Here is a 26,552-nt window from a genome sequence, read left to right as displayed (position 1 = left end):
ATATTATATCAATCCAGGCTTGAAAATCAAGGTGGGGATTAACTAGTTGAGTTAATTCCTTTGAGCTTGCCCTGCAGCACTGTTGAGAGAAGAAAGCAAGCACAAAACACACTACTCACCCACTGTCATGCCATCCATGTAACGCTTGATGATGTCAAAGGAGTCTCTCAAATTCCCTTCTGTGATGTCAAATATGATATCTGCCTGGTTGGCTGGATAGGTGGGTGTGATGGCACGAAGGAAAATGATCTCTGCAAACAAAGAGTGTCACAGAATGTCCTGACAAGTGTTTGAAAACACCAGTGAAGAATCTGACAGAATTTGATCCAAAGCTGGTGGAGGATACCCCTCCCCACTCCCAGTTTGTCCTTTAAAATGGAAAGAAAGAAGAGAAGGGAGGACCTGGATAGATTTATTTTCTCCTCCTGCACCGTCCCAGAAGCCCTGAAGCCAGAACAGTCCAGAAAGACCATTCTGAGGAATGAGTCAGCCTTGCAGGGACCCAACAGGGACAGCACTGAGGCCCCACAGGGTGGGCAGCACGGGGACCCCAACAAGTCCTCAGACAAGCACACACAGTCCTGCCACTACACACTGCAGAGTCCTCTGCAGTACTGCAGGAGTGGGTAAGGTTTAAAAATAAAAGGGAGACTGTTTTCAAACCCTTGTGAGGGAGGTGAGTGTTATGACTCTCATTACTCTCCCCACTGTGGAGATGATGAAACTGAGCCTTGGGGCTCTAAGAACTTACCCAAGGCCACACACTGAATTACAGTTTATGTCTCCTGGGCCTCGGGAGTTCTCTCAGATTGCTGGGTCTCAGCTTATTTCATTAAACCATGAGGCTGGAGTAATGAAGGAGCAGTTTGGGAAGTGTCCTGGGCCAACCCCTCTGCTCTGCTGCCAGTACACCTGGAGCAGCTGCAGGGATGTGCATGGCAGCAGCAGTGGCCATGGGGCATTCCCCCCTTCCCTGGGGCAGCCAGGGCCTGGCACAGGCCTGGCACAGCCCACAGGAGCTCTGCACAGCCAGGGCACTGAGGCTTAAGTTGTTCCTCTGTGGACAAGGGCTGGGACTTCTCCTGCCCCACTCCTGCCAGGTGCAGAGGGGAACAAGCACCTTTGGTTTCATTGAGGAGAACCTTCTGAGGCAGCAAGGCTGAGACTCTGGATGCATCAGAACAGGGGTTTGGACCTTCAGAACCCCCTCCAGGACAGCCTTCCTTTCCTCTGCCCCCTCTGTGTGTGTGTGCCCCTGCAGGGAGCAGGGCTGCAGGCACCCACCCTGCCCTGGAGGGTACACAGCCCCCTCTGCCCAGACAATCCGCACACACACCAAGCACAGAAACTGACTTTTGGGCTATGAGTTTATCTGTGAGCTGAGAAAAGGGAGTGTGGTCCTTATGGAACTGCAGGTCTTGGGAACTCACAGGTACTGCAGGGACAGCCACTCAAGAGGGGGCTGCTTGAAAATCTTGTCTTGAAAAGTTTCTGTCCTTTCCCTTCCCTTTTCTGTCTCTTTTCCCTTCCTTTAATCAATATTTTAAAAAACAACACTTCCTTTGTTCAGAGGTCAAAAATCAGCCAATCATGTTCAATAGAATGTATTTTGTGATTAATATTTGCATGTAGGCAAGGGCTTCACTCTTGGAACAAGCCACCCTTCAACAGCAAACAACAAATCATGGACAGAGGAGAGAAATATATTGAGCACCTTTTGGTACCTTGATGGCCAAATCTGCAAACCAGGGAGGAAAACAGTCATGAAGCACAGGGCATTGTGTAACTGTGGTACTTGGGAATTCAGGATTTCCTTAGACTGGGAAGCAGCAGGAGTTAGAGCTCAGAATGCCTTTCTTTGCTCCCCAAAATTAAAACTCCTGCCTGTGGAAGGTTTTAATGAAATGAGCAGGACAGTGTTATGTGGAGCTGTGCAAACATCTCACTGCACTGGTAGCTGGTCTGGCTTTAGGCAGGGCTTCCCTAGTCTGGCTTTAGGCAGGACTTCCCTACTCTGGCTTTAGGCAGGGCTTCCCTACTTTGGCTTTAGGCAGGGCTTTCCAGTGCAGGTTTTGTATCTGGTAGTCCATGAAATGGCGCAAGGCCCAAGGCACTCACCCTCAGGCCTGGTGAAGTCCCGGAAGGTGGGCAGGGAGATGACGGTGTGGGAGATGGTGTGCACGGGGTCCAACACGCAGCTGACGTCATTGGGGCGGCAGGACTTGATGCAGCGGATGGTGTCCGTCTTTTCCAGCCTCACGCTGAGGGAAACAGAGAGAGGCACATATATTCATTCTGATGGAGAATGAACTGCTCTGTGATCTGCAGTCTGGGGAGCTGGAAACTGTGAGCGATGCAGTGTTCATCCTTCAGCTCCAAACCTCAGCCAAAGGCAGAGCAGCACAGCTCAGGGACCACTGGAGAACACGGCTCAGCTCAGAGCTGCACCAGACCCCCATACCCAGTTCCTGGGGCCAGGCACAGACACAGCGACAACTGCAGTGCAGAAGGTGCCACATGAAGTGTCTTTCCCAGCACAAACAACACCAAACTGCAAGGCCCAGGCCCCCAGCTGGCCTGGGCTCACCCACTTCAGTGCAGCCTCTTCGGCTCAGTCATGTAAATCAGAAACAATTGTTCCCACTCCAGAAATCTGGCAGGGTGTATGTGAAGGGCCAACTTTCTTTCATGATTTTCAGTGCAGCAAGGGCCAGAAAAGACTCTCAGGTCTCTTTTTCACACCTTCCCTTTCCATCTGAACTGAGAAAACAGAGAGGAGTGGGAACTAGGGGAGGAAAAAAGTTAACCACATTATTTGAAACCTCAAAGATTGAATTCTGAGTTTGGGGAAATGGTAAGGGTCATTCCATATTCCATCTCAACCAGCTGCTCATTCAGCCTTGAAAATCTATTAAAAGTTTGATGACTCCTTCTCACCCTTGTCCACCAGAGTGAATTTCAAGTCACTTACAGTTCAAGAACTTCACACAATGCCCACTCTGTGCTCAGGAGAGATGAAAGGGCTGTGCTGGGACTTACAATGTGACTAAGCCCCACAAATGAACTCAACTTTGACCTGCCCATTTCTTCATATTTCTAAGTGAAAAAAAGAAAAGACTGCAGTGTCAGAGGAGGGAATTAAAAGATTAAAAGAAAGAAAAATTCACTGAGTAAAAGGGAAACAAAAATGGAAGCTTTAGTTTGTCAGATACCTCTAGAAACAAATGGTTTTTGCTCTTTTCAAAATGTGTTATCCAAGTCCACACCTACAAACTGTCTTTTTTCAGATGTTTAAAGGGACTTTATGGCTCTATTAATAGTCAATACATCAGTACCTTCTTATTACATGTCCCAGTACTATTCATCAAAGAAAGTAGAGCCAAACACCCTGACACTGTAGGAAGATAAAGCCATGAATGCCCATTCATGTCGTGCTGCAGCAGAGGGGACCTGCACAGGCAGGGGGAGCAGCAGAGCTGGGTAACACACCCCAGCTGGGGCTGGGGCTCACTCAGTGCTGATGCCTTGAGACTGGCCACCAGATACAGGCCAGGAGAGACCTTTCACTGCCCACCTCCCTCTGGGGACAAAATTCTGTCAGTTCACAGACACCTGCCAGGGGACAGGATGGGCCTTGCTGCTGCAACGCCTCCTGCTGGTCACTTTGGAATAAATTAATTCAGAAAATACAGACACTACACACTGACCGACAGCAACAGATTCAATTCTCTTATTTTAAACCTCAACCGGCACAGTAAGAGGGGAGTTCCAGCTGGCTGATCCTCATGGCTGTGAAATAAGGCTCAGATAAATTACATAGCCTAGTTCCAGTGTCAAATACTCTGTTTCAAGGTGTGTAACAAATAAAATTGCTGCAAAATTAATATCATTCATGTTTGCTTCCCTCTCTGCCCTTTTGTTCCCCACTGTGTACAGAGGAGATCAGTAAACACTTACATACAAAACCACAGCATGTTTCCTCAGGATCCTGCTGAGCTCACACGGCCAAGGCCGTCTGGTTATACTTTCAATAACGTGTTCACAATTTCTGGAAAACTTCTTTTTTTCCTTTTCTCCAACACATAAATGATAACTATGCCATCATCTAGAGGTTTTAGGGACACCAATAAATGGTAGCTTGTATTGCTTGTTTTGGGATATTATGACTAATGAAGTACTGTTAGAATACACAGAAAATTCTACATTTCCACAGCTGTATTTAGGTAACAGAAAAAATAATGCAAAAACCACTGTGGTGGAAGTGTCTGAGGCATTCAGCATTGGTCTGCCTTTGCTCCTTCCTGATATTTGCCATTAATGATGTGCTCTGATCTCAAAATACTTTTTAATTTTATTCCCACACACATCTTTGCATTTGATCTTCTGATAGATGACAGTTTCCCTTTGGCTCATGTTCTGCTGTGGGACCTGTGACTGACAAATGTTTCTTACTCAGTGTTGAGAACATTTTTACCTAAACCTTTTCTTCAAAGTCTCCCCCTCTGACAGAAATTGCAGCTTTGGAGCCGGTCCTTCATCTACACCTTTTTCATTTTAAAGGGAACAAAGTTAAGAAACAGTGGAGTTGCTTTGATTATTTCCTGAGTATATTTTTTTTTTCTTCTTGGGTCCTGGTATCATTCCTTTTCATTTTCTCTGTTGGATTCAACCAGTAAGTTCTTTGGACCAGGAGCTGTGATTTCATTTCCATCTGTAAAGAACCACACCCATAAATGGCACTACATAATTCCACATTATCCCTGAGAGCTCCAGAGATGCTGCAGCATTGGAGCATCTAATACAGGAGGATGGATTGTCTACTGTGTTCTTGACTGCAAAGAATGTTGGAATTCTGGCTGACCTTTCAGGGCTCCTAAGGTTTGGTTTGATGGTGGTAGGGGGTGAGGTCTTTACTGTTCAAAATTTATCAGCTTTGATATGGAAGTTGGAGAGACAAAAGTGTTATGAGACAAATTAAATCTCTTTCAAATGTTCCTGCAGACAGGAACGTTTCAGGACACAGCCTGGGAAAGAGAAAGGAGCTCTCTGCTCTCAGCTGATGCTGTCAGGAACTTCACTGCTGTTCTCCTGTCAGGAGTTTTTCCTTCCAGTGAAAATTACACAGAAAGCAAGATGAAAGATCTCTGAAGTAAGGGTTGTTAAAGGAGATTCTCTTTGGTACCAGCCTTAAAAGCTGAAACTGGGATCTGTAGCTGGTGCAATGAGCACAAGCTCCCAGGCTGTGACAGAGCAGTGATCAGCAGCACAGTCTGACAGTCTGGCTCACATTTTCACAGGGGACACCTCTGGGCTCCCAAGGGCCCAGGACATGCCCTTGGAACAGATTTTCACAAAATGCACAGTATTCGCCCCTTAAGTGATAAAATTCTCTAAAGATGTCTCAGCTGAGCTCAAATGATGTACTTATTTGGAAAATACAGACCTAAATATGTGCAGCTGTTTATCATCAGAGGAGACCAACTCCACTACTACTGTGTGAAGTAAATTAACAGTTTTCAGTGCTCAGAATACCCAAATAATAAGCTCTTAGACACCAATTCCTGCTTTGTATAATGATGCAGAGCACACAGAAGAACGTCCCTGCACTGAGATGGTCAGTTATAGGAGAAGAACTGTAACGATGATGGCAAATAAAATGCAAGTGCAGAGTGCAAGAGACGAACTAAAACTTTATTAAAATTTGTGGTAAAAAAGCTACTCTTGGAAGAGAGAGAGTAGCCAGAGATGACAGTGAGTCAGGGCTCAGAGCTGTGCAGAGACAAAGATAGAGAGTTTGGCAATAAATGTGCTGACAGTTCCATGACGGGCAAGCTGCATTTGGATGGTGAGGTGAAGGTCTCTGGGCTCTGTGATGGGACGCTGCATGACCACAAGGCCACTGTGGCTGTTCACTTTTTTGGTGGTGAAAAACCCCTCATGGTTCCCGCTGGTGATGGACAGCCGAATTTTATCCCCAGGGACAGCATTGAAGGGGCCCATGCGGAAAATGTCGGTGGGCACTTGGATGTTGGTGGGGAAAGAGAGGTGATAGTAGGTTATTCTCAGGGGCAGGCTCTGGCACTCCTGATTCTCATTACAAGGCAAGCGCTCACAGCGACTGCAAGACAAGGGAGAACACAAGACAAGAGGAGATTAGTGCAGGCAGCGAGGAGAGGAGGGCAGAGGGGTGGGACAGGGGCCCTGACTGCAGCCAGCCCAGCCTGGCACCTCAGCCCTGCTGCAAAGGGGCATGCAATAAACAGGGAGGGACTTGTCTGCAGTTGGTGCTCTGGGACAGGCGTTGCCATTGCCAGGATGCTGCCCTTGCTTGATGGATGGAGCCTGGCCCCTCCAGGTGGGTGAGTTTATGTGCAGTTCCACCAGCCAAGCTCTCCCAGGGAGAACATGGTGCTTCTTTCCAGCTGGCCCAGGGGCTATTCCTGTGTTGGCTGGACATGTGTTCAGTAAAGAAAGAGACTCCCAATGGTTTGTGAGTTCACTGTGTCCTACCTGGGATGTCTGGCTGGATTTTAAGACTGAGCAAAGTGTTCTGAAAACCACAAATGTCCAAGGAATTGGTCTTTCTGAGTGAGAGGCACTCCAGATACTGCACCGTGTATGTTCAGCACCTCACAGTGTACAGAGCAACAGGAAACTTGTTTTCAACACTGCCTGTACATGAAGGTGCATTTGCTTTGAAGATTAACTTTTTTCCACTGATATGGGACAGTACTTGCCTGTGCTCCCAGAAGAACCAACCCCAGTCAGTCCAACAACCATCCAGGCAAGCCCTGAAAACCAGATGCAATGGCCTGATGTCTCCAGCACATGTCCTGCACATTCAGCCCACTCTGACACAGCCCTGAGTCACAGCAATGATGGTGGTGAGGGAGGAAGGTGCTCTCTGCTCTTTCCTTCCTTAGCACCAGGCAGAGAGGGCTGTGCCTGGCACATCCAGAGCGTGGCAGAAGGTCACCCACTGAGGCTGGGAGGGACAGCACAGCTCCACACCAGAGCTCCTGATCTGCATGGATTCTGTTCCTGAGGGAGGTGAGCTTTGTCAGCAAAATATGGCACAGACAGGGATGGGTGTGCAGGTCACTGCTGATGGACTGCTGTGCTTCACCAGCACGTTAATGAGGGTCTGGCTTGCCAGGATACCTGGAGGGTTTGAGAAGTGTTGGAAGGATTCCAGACAGGGCAAGTTTGCAAGGATTTCAGATGATAGATGTGCCCAAAGCCCCACACTGGTATCTGAACATCCTTTCAGACATATGGGTGGAAATAGAGGTGGACACAACAGCCTCAGCTGGATGCTGACTGCAAAATTTGGGAATGATCAGGTAGCACATTTAGCTCCAAATGTGCCTCATGGACAACTAATTTAACTGTGTACAAGAGTCTCTCCACTCCAAGCAATGCTTGGAGCACAGGTTGAGGTTTTGGAACCTAAACAATGTGCTTCTTTACCAAGAAATGCTCCAGCATTAAAGCACAGTTGCCTTCTTATTACCTCAAGTAAATCTGAGTGCCCATTTCACTTCTTTTATTTTGGCATGTCAAACTGAGCTGCTATCAGGAGTATCTGTGGCTCATAAGCAAGCCCATCTTTGCTGCCAGTGCAGGGTGACCTGAATTCCAGGAACTTCTCATTATATGCAAAATCAGCACTTCCAGAAAGAGTAATTAAAAGCACTCCCAGTTCTTCAATTAATGTGCTGCATGTTTTCTTTTAATACCACTTGCAAATGAAAGTACAAAGAAATTCTTTGAAGATCTAAATGCATTCTTAATTTTATTCCTGTGTGTAAAGAGCATGCACAAGTCCTCACAGGATGGCCAGCTCATTAGGTGTGGATACTGCTGGGATATTTTCAGGTATAGAGAGTTCTGCATTCTTTTCTGAAATGTCATTAATAACTCCACTAAGGAGAATGGCTTGGGTTTGTTGAAATCATGAGGCTACTTGGTTTTGCTGAAGCCATGAAGCAAGTCAAGACAGTTAATTCCTTATTGGAAATGTTTTCCTCAGGTACAACTTCTTGGAAGCATGTACATGCCTATGAGCACTTTACACTCATAAAGATGCTCTGCCTTATTATTTTATAAAAGTAAAATACATTTTATAATAATGGCCAGAATTTTTTTCAAACCAAGGCTCCCACCTTACGAAGGCTTGAGAAAGGACAATCTGCTGATTCAGAAAGCTGCTTGTGAAGGTGGATGTGCCTGTGGCCAGGAGCTAGAATTATTCCAAATTCACCATCTTTTATCTCATGCCTTGGTGGTGCACACTGCACACTGACTATTGGTTGAGTTAATGTGCACTGATTGTTCCCCCAGACAACCACAAAGCAGAGATAGCAAATACAATTCAGGGTTCATTCTGGGGTCATGCACCTCAAAGGCAAGAAGCAAAGAGCATTTCAGCCAGGGTGTACTCTCTGGACCTTATTTAAATGCTGCCCTTCAGTGGCAGCAGGAAAGCAGATGGCAGGGAAATGCACCAACCTGCTGCTTGGGAATGAGCAGCCCAAGCCCAGGTGCTGCCCAGCTCCATGTCCAGCCCCCTGTCCTGCCAGGGCACCACCAGCCAGGACAGAGCCTGGGCTCCTTCACCCAGACCTGGCACAGAATCACAGAATCATTAAGGCTGAAAAAGGCCTCCCAGACCATCGAGTCAAACCCGTGACCAGTCACCACCTTGCCTGGGGCACCTCCAGGGCTGGGGACTCCACCACCTCCCTGGGCAGCCCCTTCCAGTGCCTGACCATCCTTTCCAGAGAGAAATTCCTGCTGATGTCCAACCTGAACTCCCCAGTGCAGCTTGAGACCGTTTCCTCTTGTCCTGTCCCTTGTTCATGGGGATCAATCACCTCTGACCATAAGCTCCTGACCCCTGTGGTTGTTTTCCCCTTTCTCCTCAAATTGTCTTTCCCCTTTTACCCGCTGCCTCTGAAGCACCTCCCAGGTTCATTCTCCTCACCTTGTTGTGCCTTCAGATCCTTCCCTCCCTACCCTGAGTTTGAAAGCAATCTCCTAACAAATGTCAGATTTCTACTCCAAGCAGTAAAAGGCAAGACAAACCCCACCAAAATGTCTTAAAATACACAAACCAGTGTGTTCCTCCCTATGCTTTTTCTTGGAAATGAGTGAGCTGCTTTGGCTGAAATTGGCCCAAACCTGAGCCTGAGTCAGACACCTGGCATGGGAAATTTCAGCCACTGGTTGTGTTTTGGCAAAATTTAAGGAGTTTCAAACAGGTCCTAGTAATGAGAAGCACCAGGCAGCCTCAGTAATACACAGACATATCTAGAATATACAAATATTTCCCAGTTTGGCTCAGCCAGCACACATTTCTGACACTTTGCCACAAACGCTTCTTTATCTTTTCTACCATTTTTCTTGGCTTAAATATTACAAATGTTAGACTTCAGTGCCACATAAAGAGAATTTAATTGTTATGCAATTTAAAAACAAAAACTGTTTGGCAAGGCAGTGCAGCAAGTTAAGTCCTATTGTGAGGAGCAGTAGATCTTAACTACCCTTGGAAAAATGCCAAGCCTATGGGCTGATGCATGAAAAAAACAAAAAGTAAAAGAGATAAGGCCTTCAGTAAAATTGCTGCCATAAAGGATCAGACCATGCCAGGCATTTTGCTATCTGAGGGCTCCTGCCTGCACACAAGGATTTTAAGGAAAAGTAAGACTGAAGAAACTTGGATTTACAGGACTGAGGTCTATTAAACTATACCTGTTCCTAAGAAAATAATGGGGAACAGGGTAAAACAATCTCCTGATGTACCAACTTGATGGAAATAGAAAATATGTTGTCTTTCTTATGATGTGCCAAGCTGGTGAAACTGGAACGTGTTTTGAATAAAAAGGAGAGGAAAATGGTAATTAGATGTGAGGTTATGAGAAGCCAAGTGTTTTGATTTTAGAGTCCTGGCACAAGGGTGGGTGAAAAGCAATTTAATGTCATTATCATGCAGCAGGTAACAAAGACATGCTAGATACGAATCACTCCCATCAGGCTGGGTTATGTATGCTAAAACTGAATTAGTCAAGGGGATGTAAAACACTTTGGATGTAAAGAGGGGGTTATGGAGCTCTCCTGAAACTGCTCCCCAGTGGGCACCAGACAGCCCAGCCCAAACTCTGATTGCTGCACCCTGGTGTGTCCTGGCTGAGTCTGAGCACCCACTGCCTGCTGAACCCTCTGACTGCTCCAATAACATAATGAACTCATGTTCTCCCTCCTTTCTGCAAACATGTTCTCAACAATAAATTTAGTAACTGTCTGTAGCTGCTGAGAGGGAAAAACCTAATAAATCCAACAAGATAATAACCCAAGGAATTAAAATAATTAGAACTTCAGTGAGCAGCTGCAGGATCTGTGTCTGACTCATGACCTAATTATAGCCCCAGCACATCAGAAGGATCTTGTCTTACGAACAGGTCTGAGGTAGGCAGAGTGAGCCATTACACAGCCCAACAACCCAGACACAGAAAACAGTTCAGACATTCTCCTCCTCCCCTAAAGATCCCATACAGCTCAAAGGGCCATTAATGTCAAATACAGCTGAGAGAGAAAATGTAATGTATGTGCACGATGTGCTTTTTATAGACTGAACTCTGCAACTCAGGGATGTCCACAGAGTGGAGCACATGACTTTTTTTTAAGTTAGGATACAAATGAACCCACAATATTACAAATAAAGAGAACATTTGCATCATGAGGCACTGCTCATTCATTGATGGGACAGATATAATTTAAAATATAATCTCTACCTACACTTTCCAACACAAGCACATTTCATAACCAGCTGGGTTTGCACCATGAACTCCCTCTCCAGCATTCTGACCAAGCACATCTGCCTTGCTCCTGAGATGGCATTTCACAGACTGAGGCTTCAATGCACACTGACCAGTCCCTGAGATGAACATCCACTCTGCAGAGGAGGCACAGAGGACTTCATGTGCTGTAACAGATGGGGGCATATCAACCTGACTGGGAAAAGCAATAGTGTGCTGGTAACAAATGGGATCTCTCCCCTTTTCTCCCTGAATGGTGGAGGGCACACTGACCTGGGCATGGGAGCAGCCTTTGGAAGAACCTCTGGAGTCCAGGGTGGCCATAAAGCCATGGGGCAGGAGGCAAAGCATCACCTGCATCAGCCAGAAACTCCACCTACACAACTGAGAGTTTGCAACAACTTCTCCTCTCTGCTGGCACCACTTGATGGGTTATAAATGAGGTGCCAACTGCCCCCTCCTCCCAGACCTGCCTCCTGTTTTCTACCCCAGAATGCACAGACAGTCTCTGAGTCAGGTTAGAGACACGAGAATGGGCAGAACTAACACATCCCCTAGCCAGGACTCCCAAAACAGATTGAAAGGGGAAATTTTGATTAGATATCAGGAAGAAATTTTTTACTGTGAGGGTGGTGAGGCCTTGGAACAGGTTGCTCAGGGAGGTTGTGGATCCCCCAACCTGCGCAGTGTTCAAAGTTGGGCTGGATAAGGCCCTGAGTAACCTGGTCTAGGGGGAGGTGTCAAGGGTATTGCAGCTGGATGGAACCCTCCTAACTAGGCTGCCTGCAGGGGAGCCGCAGAGAGAGCATCTGCTTGTGGCCTTGGAGATCATCACAGTGCAAACCACTGACAGGGCATTTCTTGAGGGAATATCTTCTTCTTAGACTGAAACTGGGCATGAGAAGGAGACCAGAGCTGTGTGGGGTAGGTATTTGCTAGAAACTGTTCAGTCAGCAGTGCCACGACATGAAGGAGATCACCAAGGAGGAAGGTAAGAAAGCACTTACGTGTCTCCTGACTTGCGGTAGTTCTCGGGACACTCCAAGGACAGGCAGCGGAAGCTGCCCTGGATGTTAAAGCAGGTCTCATTGAAGGAGCAGTTGTGGCTTTCTGCTACACACTCATCAATATCTGCCAAAGAGAACAGGCAGTGGGGTGAACACAGGCCCTGCCTCTGCTGGCAGGTGCCAGCTGTTGGCAGTGTCCTGTCAGAACCACAGGACATGAGCGCAATTCACCTTTAGTGCAGCCCTTCATATAAGGGCTGGAAGGGAGGGCAGAAGAACAAAAAAGAAAACTAACCCAACAACCAAGAAGAGGAAAAGGAAGAGCAGCAGTGCCAGTAAGTGGACAAGACCTAAATATCTGCTGACATGTTTACAGCAGGGTATTTCCTTTTAATGGCTAAACTAACTCATACAATTTCACAGTATGAATCTTCATCCTCAGAATCTTTTATAATTATTTAATAGCATTATAAAAAGTGTTCTTTACCAAATTCTTTACTTTATAACAGAAATTGCCTGTATATTTATTATAAAAACTGTTTTCTTCAGATTTCAAGCTGCTGTTTCCTGCTTTACCTATAACATTGTAGGAAGGCATTTTTTGCACTTCAAACCCTGCTAGAGCTGTTGAGAGGTGCCAGGGCAGTGAGGTGCCCCTGCAGGCACTGAGCTCACCTTGGCAGTTGCGTGCATTGGGTGCCAGCCTGTAGCCAGAGGAGGGACAGGTGCACTGGAAGCTCCCGGGGATGTTGATGCACCGGAAGGAGCAGATGTGCCCTCCGGTGGGCAAAGCACACTCGTCGATATCTGCAGGAAGAAACAACACTGCTCTCCTGGGTATCCATGGCAGCCAACCCAGGGCACACGGACAGGGCTGCTGCTGGCAGCTTCAAACACAGTTGAGGATTCTGATTCTGGGCAAGGCAGATCAGCAGACAGGTGGGGCTCTAGTCAGTAAAGCCTAAATAGCAAAAACTTTCAGGAATAAATGGAGCTCTGAAGAAAATTAAACGCAATGTGAAGGCCCAAGAGACAAAGTAATGGACAAGAGCAAGCACTTTAAGGTGACATGTATCACAGTGCTTTACAAAAGCAAGGGAGAGGAATAGCTTTATCCTTGTTCTTACAATAAGGAAATCAAAATTAGGTGTTCTGCCCAAGGTCTCACTGTCCAGTAAGTCCTGGAGACCAAATTCAGGATCTTGTCCACAAGGCCACACCCACATCCTCCTCGTATTTGAGGAGAAGCTACTCACGCAGTAGTTCAGAGCAGCCACAAAAAGAGGATATACAAAACACTGTCTAGTAATACTATATGTTACAGAGCATTGTTCATATCTTCACTTGATGAAGACTAGAAATCCTGTTAGTTCCTCAGAAAAAACAAATTTCTGTTGAGTTACAGAAGTATTTCAAGCTCCAATTCTGTGTAACCAGCAAAACTCCACAGAAGCACAGAGGTGTTTCTAGACAAGGATGTGGGAGGGAGACCTTCATTAAATACAGACTGGCAAAGAGATACCAAAGAGAATCAAGCATTAAAGATGGCATGGCATTGCTGCTGTGTGTGGTGCAGCACCCCCTGCAGCAGCCCAGGCTCACCCTCACAGGAGATGCCATCGATGTCGCTGAGCTGGAAGCCACGGCGGCAGTAGCACTGGTAGGAGCCGTACACGTTGGCACACTCCTGGCTGCAGGGATTGCTCTCACACTCATTTAAATCTGAAATGCAAAGTTAGACACCTGAACCCCACATTCCTTACTCCTAACACTGGACTAAGACAAAACTTTGGAGGGCAATTTTTTTAATTAAATCATAACAGCAAGAGACTGTAGTGGATGATTTCTCTCACCACTCCAGTGGTCTTGCAAGCTAAAAGCAAAGAGAAGCAGCTAAAGAGCAACGAGCTGTTCCTCACAGCACACAGCCAAGCACTGCAGCCATACCTTCACATGATCTCCCATCAGCTGAAAGTTTGAAGCCCATGGTGCAGGTGCAGTAGTAGGAGCCAGGAGTGTTCTCACACTTGTGGGCACAGAGGCGGCCTGGGTAGCGCCGACATTCATTGATATCTGCAATGATGAGCACAGAGAGTCTGGGGTCAGCTGCCTTCACTGCAGCAGCAGTCTGCACAAGAATGTGGTCATAAAGGTTTGATTTTTATTTTCCAGATTTAAATTTCATACTAGAGAGGGAAGAAGTCCTCAAAATGCTCATTTAGAAACACTCCAGTGCATAATTGGATTAGATCTATTCAGAAGAAAGTTGCTTTGATCTTCTAAAGGAATGTTTTGCTGTAGGGGCATATAAAATATCCCAGAAAACAATTACACACACTCTCACAATCTCACCTTTTAATGGGATAACAGATAACATGTTGACAATACTAATACAGCTTCCTTTGAAGCATCAGCAGGTCTCTAATATGGTATTAGATTCATCCAAATAACACAGTAGTTAATTTTACACTCAGATGACAGAGGTCATGCAGAGAGCTCCAGCACTCCTTGCACAGGCTGCTTTCCAAGGGCCTTGGCTGCAGGTGTTTACTCACCGATGCAGGTCCTGCTGATGACATCGAAGGTGTAGCCGGCCTTGCACTCGCAGCGATAGTTGCCCGGGGCATTGACACACACGTGTCCCTCCCCACAGGGCTGGCTGGAGGAGGAGCACTCATCCACATCTGCAACACACAGAGGAGCCACTGAACCTCACTCCTGAGCACATAGGGGGAGGGAGCAGCAAAGGGTCAACATGATTCTGTGTCCCCGAGTAGTTATAAAGGGGTTTGAAACAGAAGGAAAGATTTAATCAGGCTCTCAGCTTCTGCAAGGACACCAGAGTCACAAATCCAAACTACTGGTACCAAGGCAGGTTATCTCTCAGGTGTCCTTAATGTTGATGGACTTGGGAGGGAGAAGATCAGGCAAACTTTGGAGGAAATCAGCTGCAACACTGTTTTATTATGCATACTCAGTGCTCATGGATCAGATCTTCACCCAGTGCAACCTTTCATGGCCCACAGTCAGTAGGTGGTGCTTTGATACCCCACCTTACAAAAACTGAAAACACATGCAAAAATACCTCTCTTTGCAAAAGCCACCTCAGTCAAAAGCCAGCCAAAGCTACATATGTCTTTCAGCATTATTCAAATGGCTTCTGGGACTCATGAAGTGGGTTTTGTGCTATCCCTGTCCCTCTGTACTGAGGAGATTTGGGACCACACAGCACTGTTCCAATACACTCATACAGTCACAGACAATGCCCTTTTTGGGGGGTGATCATCGTTTCTCCTCTTCTCAGAACACAGGGTTCCATGAGGTATATGAGGGACAGAGTGGATGTTTGTCATTCTTCACTTGTTGGAACTGCCATGGGGATCAAGATTGACTGTGGGAATGGGAAGAACTTGGGCAAAGTGCAAGAACCTGCTAAAGACAATGATAGGTGCAAGTTATTTTTTAAAACTGCCTTTTCTTCTGAACTGTTGCTCACCTACACATCTTGTTCCATCCTCATTGAGATGGTAACCTCTGCCACAGCTGGGTGAGATGCGCTGGCAGGTGAAGGAGCCATCAGTGTTAATACAGATCTGCCCAGCTGGGCACGGCGTGTTGGTGCTCAGGCACTCGTTGATATCTGCAAGAGCACAGATCAGGGTAACTATTTGCTCTGTCAGGGTGTTTAAGGTAAGACGCTTTCGTATGTAACCCTTCAGAGGTTTACACCCTGATGCAACCCTTCAGAGGGAAGTTCTGCCCATGGGAGAACACAACCATTCATGCCCTGTAGCTTCTCCAATACAACAGTTACAGGGCAAAGACTGGGGAGATATGAGGCACAGATCCCACTGAAAAGCAGTGGGAATTGGGTATAGCACATGCATTTGTTTCAAAGCCTTTGGAAGTCTCCCCTAAGCATACAAAGAGCTGATCAACAGTTCAGGTCACCAGTTTAACCAGTTCTGCTTCAGTCTGTGTGTTCTGACCCACTCTCAGCTTCTACACAAAGATCAGTGTCACAAATGCAACAACAAAATCCCCTCAACACCATACAGGACACGTTTGGTTCCCAGTGTGTAAAATACACCTGAGAAATTGTCTTGGTAAATATTTGAAGTGAATGCATCTTAGGGGCCATAACTATTGCTGGTACAAATTGCTGTGGCTTTCCTGCCATCTGTGACAGCCAGTGACCCCTGAGCTGCTGCTGCCTGGGCTGCCTGTGGCAGGCACATGTCCTCATAGGGTCTGCTGTGCACAGGCACTGCCCCCCTCTTTTGAAAGACTGCAATTTTGTTTTCAGTGTCAGGTTTCCCACTACAGGGTATGGCATGGTCAGGAGAACAGGGGCTGACAGTGGGCTCGCCCTGGCAGCTGCTGCTGCTCAGCCAGTTCCACAGGTCCGAGTCACGCTGTGCTGATGGGGGAATGCAAAGGTAAGTTGAGACTTGAAAATGCCACTCCAGGGAATAACTGATAGATTTGCAGGTCACATTAGACAATACCATTTAGAGTCTGCTGGAAACCAGTAATTCTTAGGTATTTATATAAAGGTTATCATTCTGTTTTGGGAAGTCTTGGAAACAAGGCATTAACCTGGCAGATTGTCATCAGTCTTTAAATTAAACTCCCCTCCATGGTGTGTTATAACTTGCCCATCATTCTCATATACTGTAAGGTTCCTGATAACTGTAATGGGGGATAGGTCTGGAAAGACCAACGTACCCATAAAACCATACAGAATAATATCAAAGGGTGTAACAGAGGATGTCATAATTACAGCTTTTACCACTAAGCTTTGGCTAAAACCTTTTGGATAGAGGTAGATAAAACACATCACAAATTTTGTTTCAGATAAATTACCCAAAGAGTTAAGGAAAAGTTCAAATGCAGCTCAGTGCCTTAGGTAACCCAATCTCACTAAAAATAGTGATCTGGTATCTAAGTGTTTTGTTTCATCTGTAAATCTTACCTGTGGGACCCAGCCTTCTGCTTTTAAAGGAGCAGAAAACCCCCAGGGCAGAAGCTCAGAACTGCCCCAGTGCCACTACCCCCAAAGTGCCAGGCAGCCCCCAGGTGTTGTGAGCCCAGCACAAGCCTTACCAATACAGTTGCCAAGCGCATCCTGTATAAAGCCACTCATGCACTGCAGCTTGGGGCGGCAGCGGAAGGATCCGGGAGTATTCTGACAGATAAAATCGGGGGGGCAGTTATGAGTACCAGTCTCACACTCGTCAATATCTGGTACATCACAAAAAAAAACTGTTAGCAGCAGTTTGGCAGGAGTTCTTCCATCACATTTAAAACACAAGATACAGTTAAAAAGGCCTGACAGACCAATCCTCAGCGTCCCTCCCTGGAATTCAGTGCCCAGGAGCCATCTGACCTACCCCCTCAAACAGGACCTGGGGGAGCATAACCTCAGGAGGGTTATTATTGTGCTGTTATTATTATATCTAGGGTGTGTCTGTGCCTACTATCCTTTACTAGTTCAGTTCTCACACCTAATTGATTCCAAACCCTTGCAGAGCACCTGAAGCACCATGTTCAGCACTGTCCAGCCCGAATGCAGCACTGTGCACAGCTTTGAAGTAAGACTTAATTATCCAACTCAAATGTTATTTCTCATCTTAGATCCAATACAGACATTGTTAGTTTCTTTCATAGTGAATTAATTGGCCTCGATTCTCAGCCACATTAAGGTTTGCAATTCCCTTGCATTATAGTGCTTTAAAATGCACATAAATATGATTTCTGCTTACTTAAATATTCCATTCCAGTTCAGAATAGTCAATAAATATTTGTGAATAAATTACAGTTCAGATTAAGCAGATAAAGCAGACAAGAGCCAATGAGGCTTCATTGACAAACATGGCCCTGTTCACATAAAAGCAACTAAAACTTTGTGTTTGGCACCTGGCAAAGGAATGAAATCTCCTAAGGCTATTAAAACACAGAAACTCTCCAGCCATGGGATGCCTCAGCTTTCCCATTCACGCAGCTGACACCACAGGAGATGAAACTGCTTAGCCCCAGAGCCTTGTGAGACTGACATACTGAGTGTGCAGCCCATTTTCAGGTTGAGTTAACACTGAGCTGGGTTCAGTGGGGCTCTATGTGCAGCACATCATAGTCATGTTGCTTGGCATTTAAACATCATAAATGAAAATTATTCATTTTCTATTTTTACCCTTATTAACATAACATTCATAATTAACATTAATAACATATCTTATGCAGGTAAGAACTTTCTAACAATAGTGGCATGCATGATTTAGTATCTGTACTCCTTTTTTTCCATCAGAGAAGACTGTCAATACCTGCTAGCAATCTTCTTTTTGGCCTAAATCTGTTACCCCAATCAGCAGAAAGGTTACATCAAAGGGATCACAGGCCACAATACTTTGTAAAACATTGCCTGATGTTCTGCAGGTTTTGCACTGGAGATGGTTTATCAGCTTTTTTACTCAATCCATTATTTAATACCCATCAGTTTCCACAATAAAACCTTACCCAGAATTTTGGTTGAGTTAATTTACTCAGTGGAATGAAATTAGTTTATTTATAAAATCATTATAAGCTCAGGGGGAACAGACTTTCTCATAATAAAAATCAATTCCACATCAAATGGAGTTTGCTGCTTATTTGTCTCTCTGTAAAGGCAGCATGGCAGGTGAAGTTAAGGATGCACATAACAGCATCCCTTGAGTTAGACACACCTTGAAATCAGTCATTTTCTAAGTAAAAAAGACTATTACTCATACTGAAACATAGCTAGTCAAGAACAGCGTTTTTAGCCCCTTTTCATTTTTAAATGCCTAAGAATATTGTGATTAAAAAATTAATCCCTTTATAACAAATTAAACCTCCTGTGGATAAAGGCTGACTTTTTTTAAAAAAAAAGATGTATCCACTTTTGCATTTTACAACTGAATCACCCAGTCCCTCCACTTGCCACACTTGTTCCACACTGTGTAAGCTTGATTCATTTAGGTGAAACTACAGCATTGGATGTACTTCAGGAGCAGGACTTGGGCACTGCACATTAGCTCAGTTGGTTAAAGCCCGGTTGTAATAATGCCAAGGTCGTGGGTTCAATCCCCTGTATGGACCACTGACTTAAGAGTTGGACTCGATAATTCTTGTGGGTCCCTTCCAACTCAGAATAGTCTGTGATTCTGATCCTGTGATCTCTCACTCACTGAGGACCAATGCCCAGGACCAGACTGGAGCTAACAGAAGTCACCACCAGGACAGTGTGTGCAGTGTAATCATCTGTGTAGTCCCTCTTTCCACACAAACTGCCAGTGCCAAACACAGTTATCTCTGCTGACAGTGTTTGCAGCAGCTCACCTGGTTTACCTGAAGGTGGCAGGTGGGGAAGCTGGTGTCCCAGCAGCGCCAGCTCTGTGTGTGTGCGGATGTGTGCGGGTGTGTGCGGGTGTGTGGGTGCAGCTGCTGCTCACAGGGATTTCCCAAAGCGCACAGAAGGAGCGCTGGGTTTTGGCTGAGGCCTGGAGGATGCAGTTTCCCTGCCCAGCACATACCTTTGCAGCGACTGTCGTCGGTCAGCTCGTAGCCAGTGCCACAGCTCGTGTCCCGCTGGCAGCGGAACGATCCCAGGGTGTTGACACAGGTTTGGCCAAGCCCACAGCTGTGGGTCCCAGTGATGCACTCATTAATATCTACAGCATGCAGAAGGATCCAAAAAAATAAAAGGAAGAGTGAATAAGAAGCATCTCTGGGGAGAGAGGAGGTCAAAGGCATCACCACCTGGTTGGGTCTCGCAGCAAAGATATCTGCAGACACGGCTAAGGGTGTCAGAGATGGCATGTGCACACATGGTGGAGGTGGCACTGTTTGGGTTATGTTGCACTTAATGATCTTACGGGTTTTTTCCAAACCACATGGAGCTAAAGAAATCCACTCTATTTATTTCATCTGCTTTATCAACTACTATCTACTACTGCAATAGAGAGCAGGTATTTTATTTTGGTTTTATTCATAACAATAAATTCAAGATCTGCCTCTTCTTCACTCTAAATCCTCCAGCTTTTCTTCTGACTCTTTCTTAACTTCATCTTCCCACAATTCTCATTTCAACAATCCATTCAAACCAACTTTTTACGATATCTCTTTCCCCAGCTGGTATAAGCATATTCTGATCTCTTCTGTCTGGATATTTTTTATCTATTCTTGCTCTTTTCAAACAAGAATGGTGATAATAGAGGCAATGGTTTTATTCCTTTTACCTTCACAGGTGATACCATCTGGTTGGAGCTGATAGCCAACGAAGCAGGAGCACACATAACTGGATCCTGTGTCTCTGCACTGCTGAGAGCAGGGGCCACCACCTAATGGATGTTTTAGAAAGTCTCATGTCATTAACAGGCTCTTCACAGGAACTGAAACAAACCATTAATTTACAGGATACTTGATGACTTCTTTAGGAAGTACATAAATGTACACAAAATCCGGGTCCTCATTATGAAAAACTTTCTTTTTCTGATCTTGTTAAAAGATAAATTCATATTAAAACCATTTAATAATCTCAAAATACGTTTCTAACTGTTCCTTGTAAGGGTGTTGATATTCTTAGTACAATCAGAAGGGTTTTTCAGAATGGCTGGACAGGCATCAAAGAGGAGATCTGATACAGGCACAAAGGGGCAAATGCAGCTACACCACTTTTATAAATACTTTACAGAACAGTTTTTGTAAGGGCAACAATTTCTAATGAGGACAGGGACATTAATACAGCCCAGGAAATGAGGAGGACCCAGAGTTTTGTGGTGGAGACTGGCAGCTTCTGCTCTCTGAACCTCCTGGGGTCTCCCGCCTGACACAGAAAAGAAAACCTGCACTGGGGGTGTCAAAGAACAGAATTCACTTCCCCATGGACCATGAAGGTGCTCCAAAGCAAATTGCTGGAAGTTCCACAGCCTAGGGAGTTTAGGTTTGCCCCGGTGAAGTTCAGAAAACAACAAGACCTTATGGCAGGCTGGCATCAGAAAATACACTGCAGGCAGAACCCCTGCTTTGTAATTAGCCAGAGCAATCACGGGCAGGCAGCTGGTTAACTGACAAATGCAACAACTGATTACATGAGGAAATAATGCTAGGGAAATATGTAACGCGTTTTTCTATGTAATCTCCTGTAATTAGCAGCTGCAGACAAGCAGGAGAGGCAGAGTTGACTCTGGGTTGCTAATGGAGACATTCCCACTCTCTCCAGAGTGCAACAGCTGTAGAACACGGGGCACAGTAAATCATCTCTCAACTGGAATATAATTCCATTAAATTGATTCTATCCTAAATACATTACTGAGTTCTGAAGTGCTGGCAGAAAATAACGAATGACTGCTGGTTTAGCTTCATAGACATGTAAAGCACGTGTGACAAGCTCTAAATCAGAATGCTCAGCAGAGCAATGTCCCCAACACAGACTCTCCTCAGGAGGCAGAACAGCAGCACTAATCAGGACAGCAGCCACTTCTCTTCCTTTCTTTCCAGTGATGCTTCTCAAAAGGAAACATGGTTCATTTCATATTCAAACACCCTAATCATCCCAAGAGGAGAATCAAAAATGCACGTATTTAATATAGGATTCCCAGCTTGTGAAGAATCCAAAGGACTCCACGTGTTCAAGGGTGACACCTTTGAGGTATTACCCACGAGAAGTTAAAGTTAAATGTATAGTCTCAGCTTCAGCTGGGTAAGATGAACTCCTCTGTGGGAGACATGTCTTCCTTATATTTAGGAATTCTTGAGGCATCATGTAATGGCCCACTATTCCTTGCAAAGGCTCTTCCCTCTGTTATTTTCCCCCTAACTAGCTTAGGCAAAAGGGTTTGGTTAATCTCTACATCTAAGTTGGCTTCACTTTTATTGAAGGCAATCACAAAGAAACTCCTAACAGGACCAGCCACCTGACTTACCTCTGCAGCCATCATGCAGATAAGGATCTTCCTGGTCTAGTTCCTCCTTTGAAATTTCAACTAAACAGATGAGAGACAGGCATTAGAGGAGAAAGCACTTTTCTTGTCGAGGTAAAACGCTGCATGCTTGGGATGGTACTCAGACCAGGGCTTCGGATAAACCAGGACAAAATTAAAGGGCATTATTTACATATTTTACAGCTATTTCATACTTAAATTTGACATTCAAATGCATGTGGCCATGGGGCATTTCCCATCTCACTGATTCAATGTGAAAGTCACACTGTGATCTCAGATTACATATGGACTGAGAGTCTCAAATGCGGGTTCTTAACATTAGGCTTTTAACTAGACCTTAACCTCATTTTCAAAAGACATTGTTGAGGCATGCTTGGCTTGGGGAGTAGCTTGGGGTACTCACAGATTTAACAAAAATCAGATTAACCTCAGTTATTTATTTAGACTTCATTCCAGAAAGAACTGTACACCCAACTTTTGGGCACCTACTTATGGCATTCTTCCCAATATATACCTAACCTGGAGAGTTCTGGTCAATGGTGCCTCTGCCATGAGCAGGTTGTTCTCCCCTCATGGAGGACACACCAGGGCTGAACACACCCACTGCTTACCCCAAGGAATGGCTTGTGGATTGTCTGCAATCCTGCCACTCTGAACACAGGGCAAGGGCTGGTTGGCAGTGAGATGTGCCAAAGCACAGTCCCAGATACTGCCTGGGCTCCTTTCAGGGGCTGACAATGAGACAGTGGTCACTTGGAAGCAAATGCTGCCCTGTGGATGTGAAGGCAGCACTTTGTGCAATGGCACCAGGCAGGGTTGGCATGCTGAGGGTTGGTGCCCTCAAGCCACAGGGACACTTTTCAGTTCCCCAGAGGGTGATGGTAGCAGTGTGCCCAGGTCTGTTTGATTTTGCAGAGGCCTGTGGGGACAAAGCAGCAGAGATGCCCCTGCTGTGGCTCAGAGAGCAGCACACAGGCAGGCAGGTGGCCACAGCCCTGCTGCAGGATGCCCTGCAGGCCTTGCCATGGCAGAACACACACAGGGGGCTTGTCCAACAAGCTGTCTTACAAAACAGAGCCTCATCTTCCCTTCATGACCAACAAAGTGTCAGCTTGTGGTGCTTGATCTGCCTTTCTACAGCAAACTTTTATTGTCAGCTGGGTTATTTGACATACTGTTTCTCAGCTGAATGATGAAGACATTGTCCTGCCCTGCTTTTGGACACAGCCCCATCTTTACAATGGCCCTGGAGTGCCACAATAACCATGCCAACCCAGGGTTGCCAGGTGTGCCACTTGCCCACAACAGTGAGCAGGGAAATACTCTAGGCCATGTTCCCAGTTCTGTACTTACAGGTTTTGACATATTTCTCATGTCATCGAGGCAGATTGAATATGCAGATTTTGTTATTAGCAGAGTGGTTAGAGTATGAGGGATCTAACAGTACTTAGGCATTTATAAGTGGGCAAGATGCTGTTAAAAATTCATAGCTTATACTCAGCTGCCAAGACAAGATCATTAGTTGCCAAAACAAGCTGTGTTACATTTACATTCTGACACCAGGAACTATGTCACCACTTTCCAGCTCTTTTAGCCTTATTTTCAACATCAGCACTTCAGCTTTCACTAACCAAAAAAAATAGCTCCAAAACATGCCTCATTAAGTTACTCAGATGAGATGTCAAGTGAGAGGAATTCCAAGAGAAATCATTTAAAGCACACACGTTCCTTGCACCCTGTATGCTGCTGTGTCTCACTCCTCTGAAGTCTGCAGGGAAATACCTTGCTGTTTTTTAGGAGCATCATCACCGATGGACAGGTCGATGCCTTCTGGACCTTTCCCACAGCAAGATCTGAAAACAACTCCACACTGATATCCCATCTTTGGGTTGGGTTCACAGCTCTGTCCTTGGACATGGGCAGCCTTTCCCAGCAAACAGCAGTAACAACATGTCTATTAAAAAAAAAATATATTAACAAAGTCAAACCACAGCCCTGACCAAAGTCAGTGTTAACATGTCATAGAGGGAACTGATTTTGCTCTGAAAAGCGCAGTCAAACATTAATTAAAAGCATCACAGTCCTGCCATGGCTTCCAGTAGTAACACAAATTCACCTCTTCCAGAGTTGCTGAACTATGGCCCTGGAATTCAGCACAGAGCAAGGTAATCCCGTGGAGGTTTCCTTTTATTTCAGACTGGGAAGACACTGCTGATTTGTTCAATTTTCTTCCTTGATGCAGCAAAGGTTCCTTGGAACTGGTGCCTGCCAATTGCTACTGTCATGTGAAAGCAGATGAAGCTTTTATTATTAATTTTGTTCTTCTTCCAGACTCTATATTGCTTAAGGAAAAGAACCTGCACCATTAAACAGAGCAGATGTTTGTTTGGTGGTATGGTTCCTCACCACCCACTGTTTTTACTTGGTCCTGCAACTCCTTCCATCCAGTGGCAGATGCACCAGTTTCATCACTACTCTGTCTGGGATTATTCCAGTTTTCTGGCTTTTCTGGAAGACTTTAGAAATAAATACTTGATGATCTCTTCCAAGAATTGCAACGTTGCTCAATATTTATTCTAACACATCAAGCAATTCCCTGAGGCATCCTTCTCAAGGCTTTTAACATCTGGCTATAATTTTGTTAGATTTTCAATTTTCACCAGCATAAATTAGAAGACAAAAATGAAAAATGAGCTGAAGATTCATTATTTGACTTAAGCCTGCATATATTTGATAACCAAATCCTATTTAAGCTATTGAACACAGCTGATGCCCTGCCAGATTTTGATATTTCATACTCCTGGATATCCTCACTGGTTTCTGCTGTTAGGCATAGAATTGACTCAGTCTGCTTCTTTGTCTTGTCACAGAATGCTCAAACTGGGAGTAACTCTGGATTTCTTTTTAAGGAGCAATCATTAATCTTGTCATTCTTGAAGTGCTGAACAGCCTTTATTTCTTTCAGGTTGAGCCACCACTTGAAAGACCTCAGTGTCCAGCTGATGTGAAACTCTTGAGTACAGAGCCTGCTGAGCCTTGCAACTGTAAGGAACTGCATCTTAATTAAATAACTGGGTGCCCTGGACCACCTGTGCCAGCCTGCATTTATTCTAACTGTGCACAACACACCGGGATTTAACACATGGATAATGATCATAATTAATTTGCATTGCTGTCCCACAGCCAAAATGATCCAGAGAAGGGAAGTGTCAAAAGTTTTCTAACTGATGTTTGGTAACTGGGTTTTCCTACTCCCCCCATACTGTTTTAGTTCAGTTCCTGAGGGGTTTGCAGCCCCTACCCAAGGCCTGCCAGCTGCCTGGAGCCAAGCTGGCATGACCATCACCCACCTTCTAGAGCCAGCACTGCCTTAAGACTGAGTTGTTATCACACCCTTCCACTGCCTGCAAGCCTCTGCTTCCTAAGTGATCCCAAGGATAGTATCCAGCTGGTTTTCTCCATTATCAGCAAAATTCCATGCAGCTTCAAAGCCATGCCTGGCTCCTCATGTTTGAATAAACAGCTGTGTCCTACCTGAAATCCTATTACCCCTTATCACAGGAAGGAATAAACATGAAGGACTAAAGGAACAAAGTAACATGTGAAAAACTGGAACATTTATTTATGGTGTGAGTGGGAAGCACTTGAAATTGCTTTGCTTAATTAAGATCTCTAAATTGCAGATTACAATAGTTATTATTTATGTTCCCACTTAGGTCAGCAGCTCTGGAAGCGTAAATCCTGTGCTAGCTCTGCCTCTGGGATCTGTCCACAAGAGGGCTCTCCCTTGCTGAAATCCACACATTAGAACTGGGAAACAATACGAGAAACAGACTGTAAAACCACCAATAACTCAGCAGAATTTTTCAGAACTTTTGAAGACCTGAACAAAAGTCAAAGATATGTTCCACAGTCCAAAGGAATAAACCTTTTGCGCTCACCTAATTTACACAACTGCAGTGTCCTTGACAAAACTTGACAGATAAGGACCTACCTCAGTCTTTGAAAAGTGCTTATGGCAAATTTTGGGGAAAATGTCCAAGCATCTTAAAGGTGGGCAAATCTCTAGAAGCTTCACTGCTTTCTGCAGGGCTGTAGTGGAAACTTTCATAAAATCATTTCTACATCTCCTGTGCCAGCAAAAAATCTGGAAATCGATCACTGTCATTTGATGAAGATTTTAAAGATTAATGATTCATTTTGCATCCTTTCTTTTCCAAGGCAGGAAAAGCTGTGCTTCCAAACAAGAGGAGGAAATCCTGCCCATCATCGCCTGTGCCTACTGCCTTTACTGTAAAAGCTGGGCAAGTGTTTCCAAAATACGGTCTTTTTATCTTGTTTCCAATCCCAGGTTTCGGATTCAAAGGAAAGATTAGCTGCCTCGTTTACTGCAAAGTGCTGCGATTAATCCTACTAACTGAATCACTAAGTCGTTCTTTCTGCCTCCTTGAAGGAGACAAAGAAGATCCAAAAGATTTTCTATGCGACCTAAGGTAAACAAAAATGAACCAACTGAGGCAGAATGAGATTCAAGCCCATGTGAGAGGCTTGGTGTGAATGCAAAAAGCTTGTTTACCACAGCGGGGCACCACTGCCAGACACTGCATGTCTCAAGGTCATCAGATTCAAAACGCATTTAACAGAAGAAATGCTAAAATTTTTCACTGATGTTAGATCACAATCATCCATGCCAATCATGGATCAAAGAGATTACCTTTAAAGTTACTCCTCCAGCCACCTCAGGGAAGTTGTAAAGTGCTGTTAGGGAG

At 45.2% G+C, this 26,552-nt stretch overlaps 1 protein-coding gene across 2 annotated transcripts in view; it reads right to left on the bottom strand.

Annotated features, from left to right (window-relative positions):
* FBLN1 (fibulin 1) overlaps positions 1 to 26,552 on the bottom strand; it is a 61,415-nt gene that overhangs the window by 17,475 nt on the left and 17,388 nt on the right. For both annotated transcript variants that reach the window (XM_071549811.1, XM_071549812.1), the window contains 13 exons: positions 23,566 to 23,737; positions 21,766 to 21,825; positions 20,080 to 20,181; positions 19,375 to 19,512; positions 16,931 to 17,068; positions 15,321 to 15,464; positions 14,380 to 14,508; positions 13,772 to 13,897; positions 13,427 to 13,546; positions 12,500 to 12,631; positions 11,825 to 11,948; positions 2,119 to 2,261; positions 120 to 251 (listed from right to left, as the gene is read on the bottom strand). In XM_071549811.1, coding sequence (XP_071405912.1) covers positions 120 to 251; positions 2,119 to 2,261; positions 11,825 to 11,948; positions 12,500 to 12,631; positions 13,427 to 13,546; positions 13,772 to 13,897; positions 14,380 to 14,508; positions 15,321 to 15,464; positions 16,931 to 17,068; positions 19,375 to 19,512; positions 20,080 to 20,181; positions 21,766 to 21,825; positions 23,566 to 23,737 — 1,660 coding nt within the window. The remainder of the gene's footprint in view (positions 1 to 119; positions 252 to 2,118; positions 2,262 to 11,824; positions 11,949 to 12,499; positions 12,632 to 13,426; positions 13,547 to 13,771; positions 13,898 to 14,379; positions 14,509 to 15,320; positions 15,465 to 16,930; positions 17,069 to 19,374; positions 19,513 to 20,079; positions 20,182 to 21,765; positions 21,826 to 23,565; positions 23,738 to 26,552) is intronic.

This window comes from Pithys albifrons, chromosome 3 (assembly GCF_047495875.1).
Source record: "Pithys albifrons albifrons isolate INPA30051 chromosome 3, PitAlb_v1, whole genome shotgun sequence".
Taxonomy (NCBI): Eukaryota; Metazoa; Chordata; class Aves; order Passeriformes; family Thamnophilidae; genus Pithys; species Pithys albifrons.
This window is presented reverse-complemented; position numbering and strand designations above follow the sequence as displayed.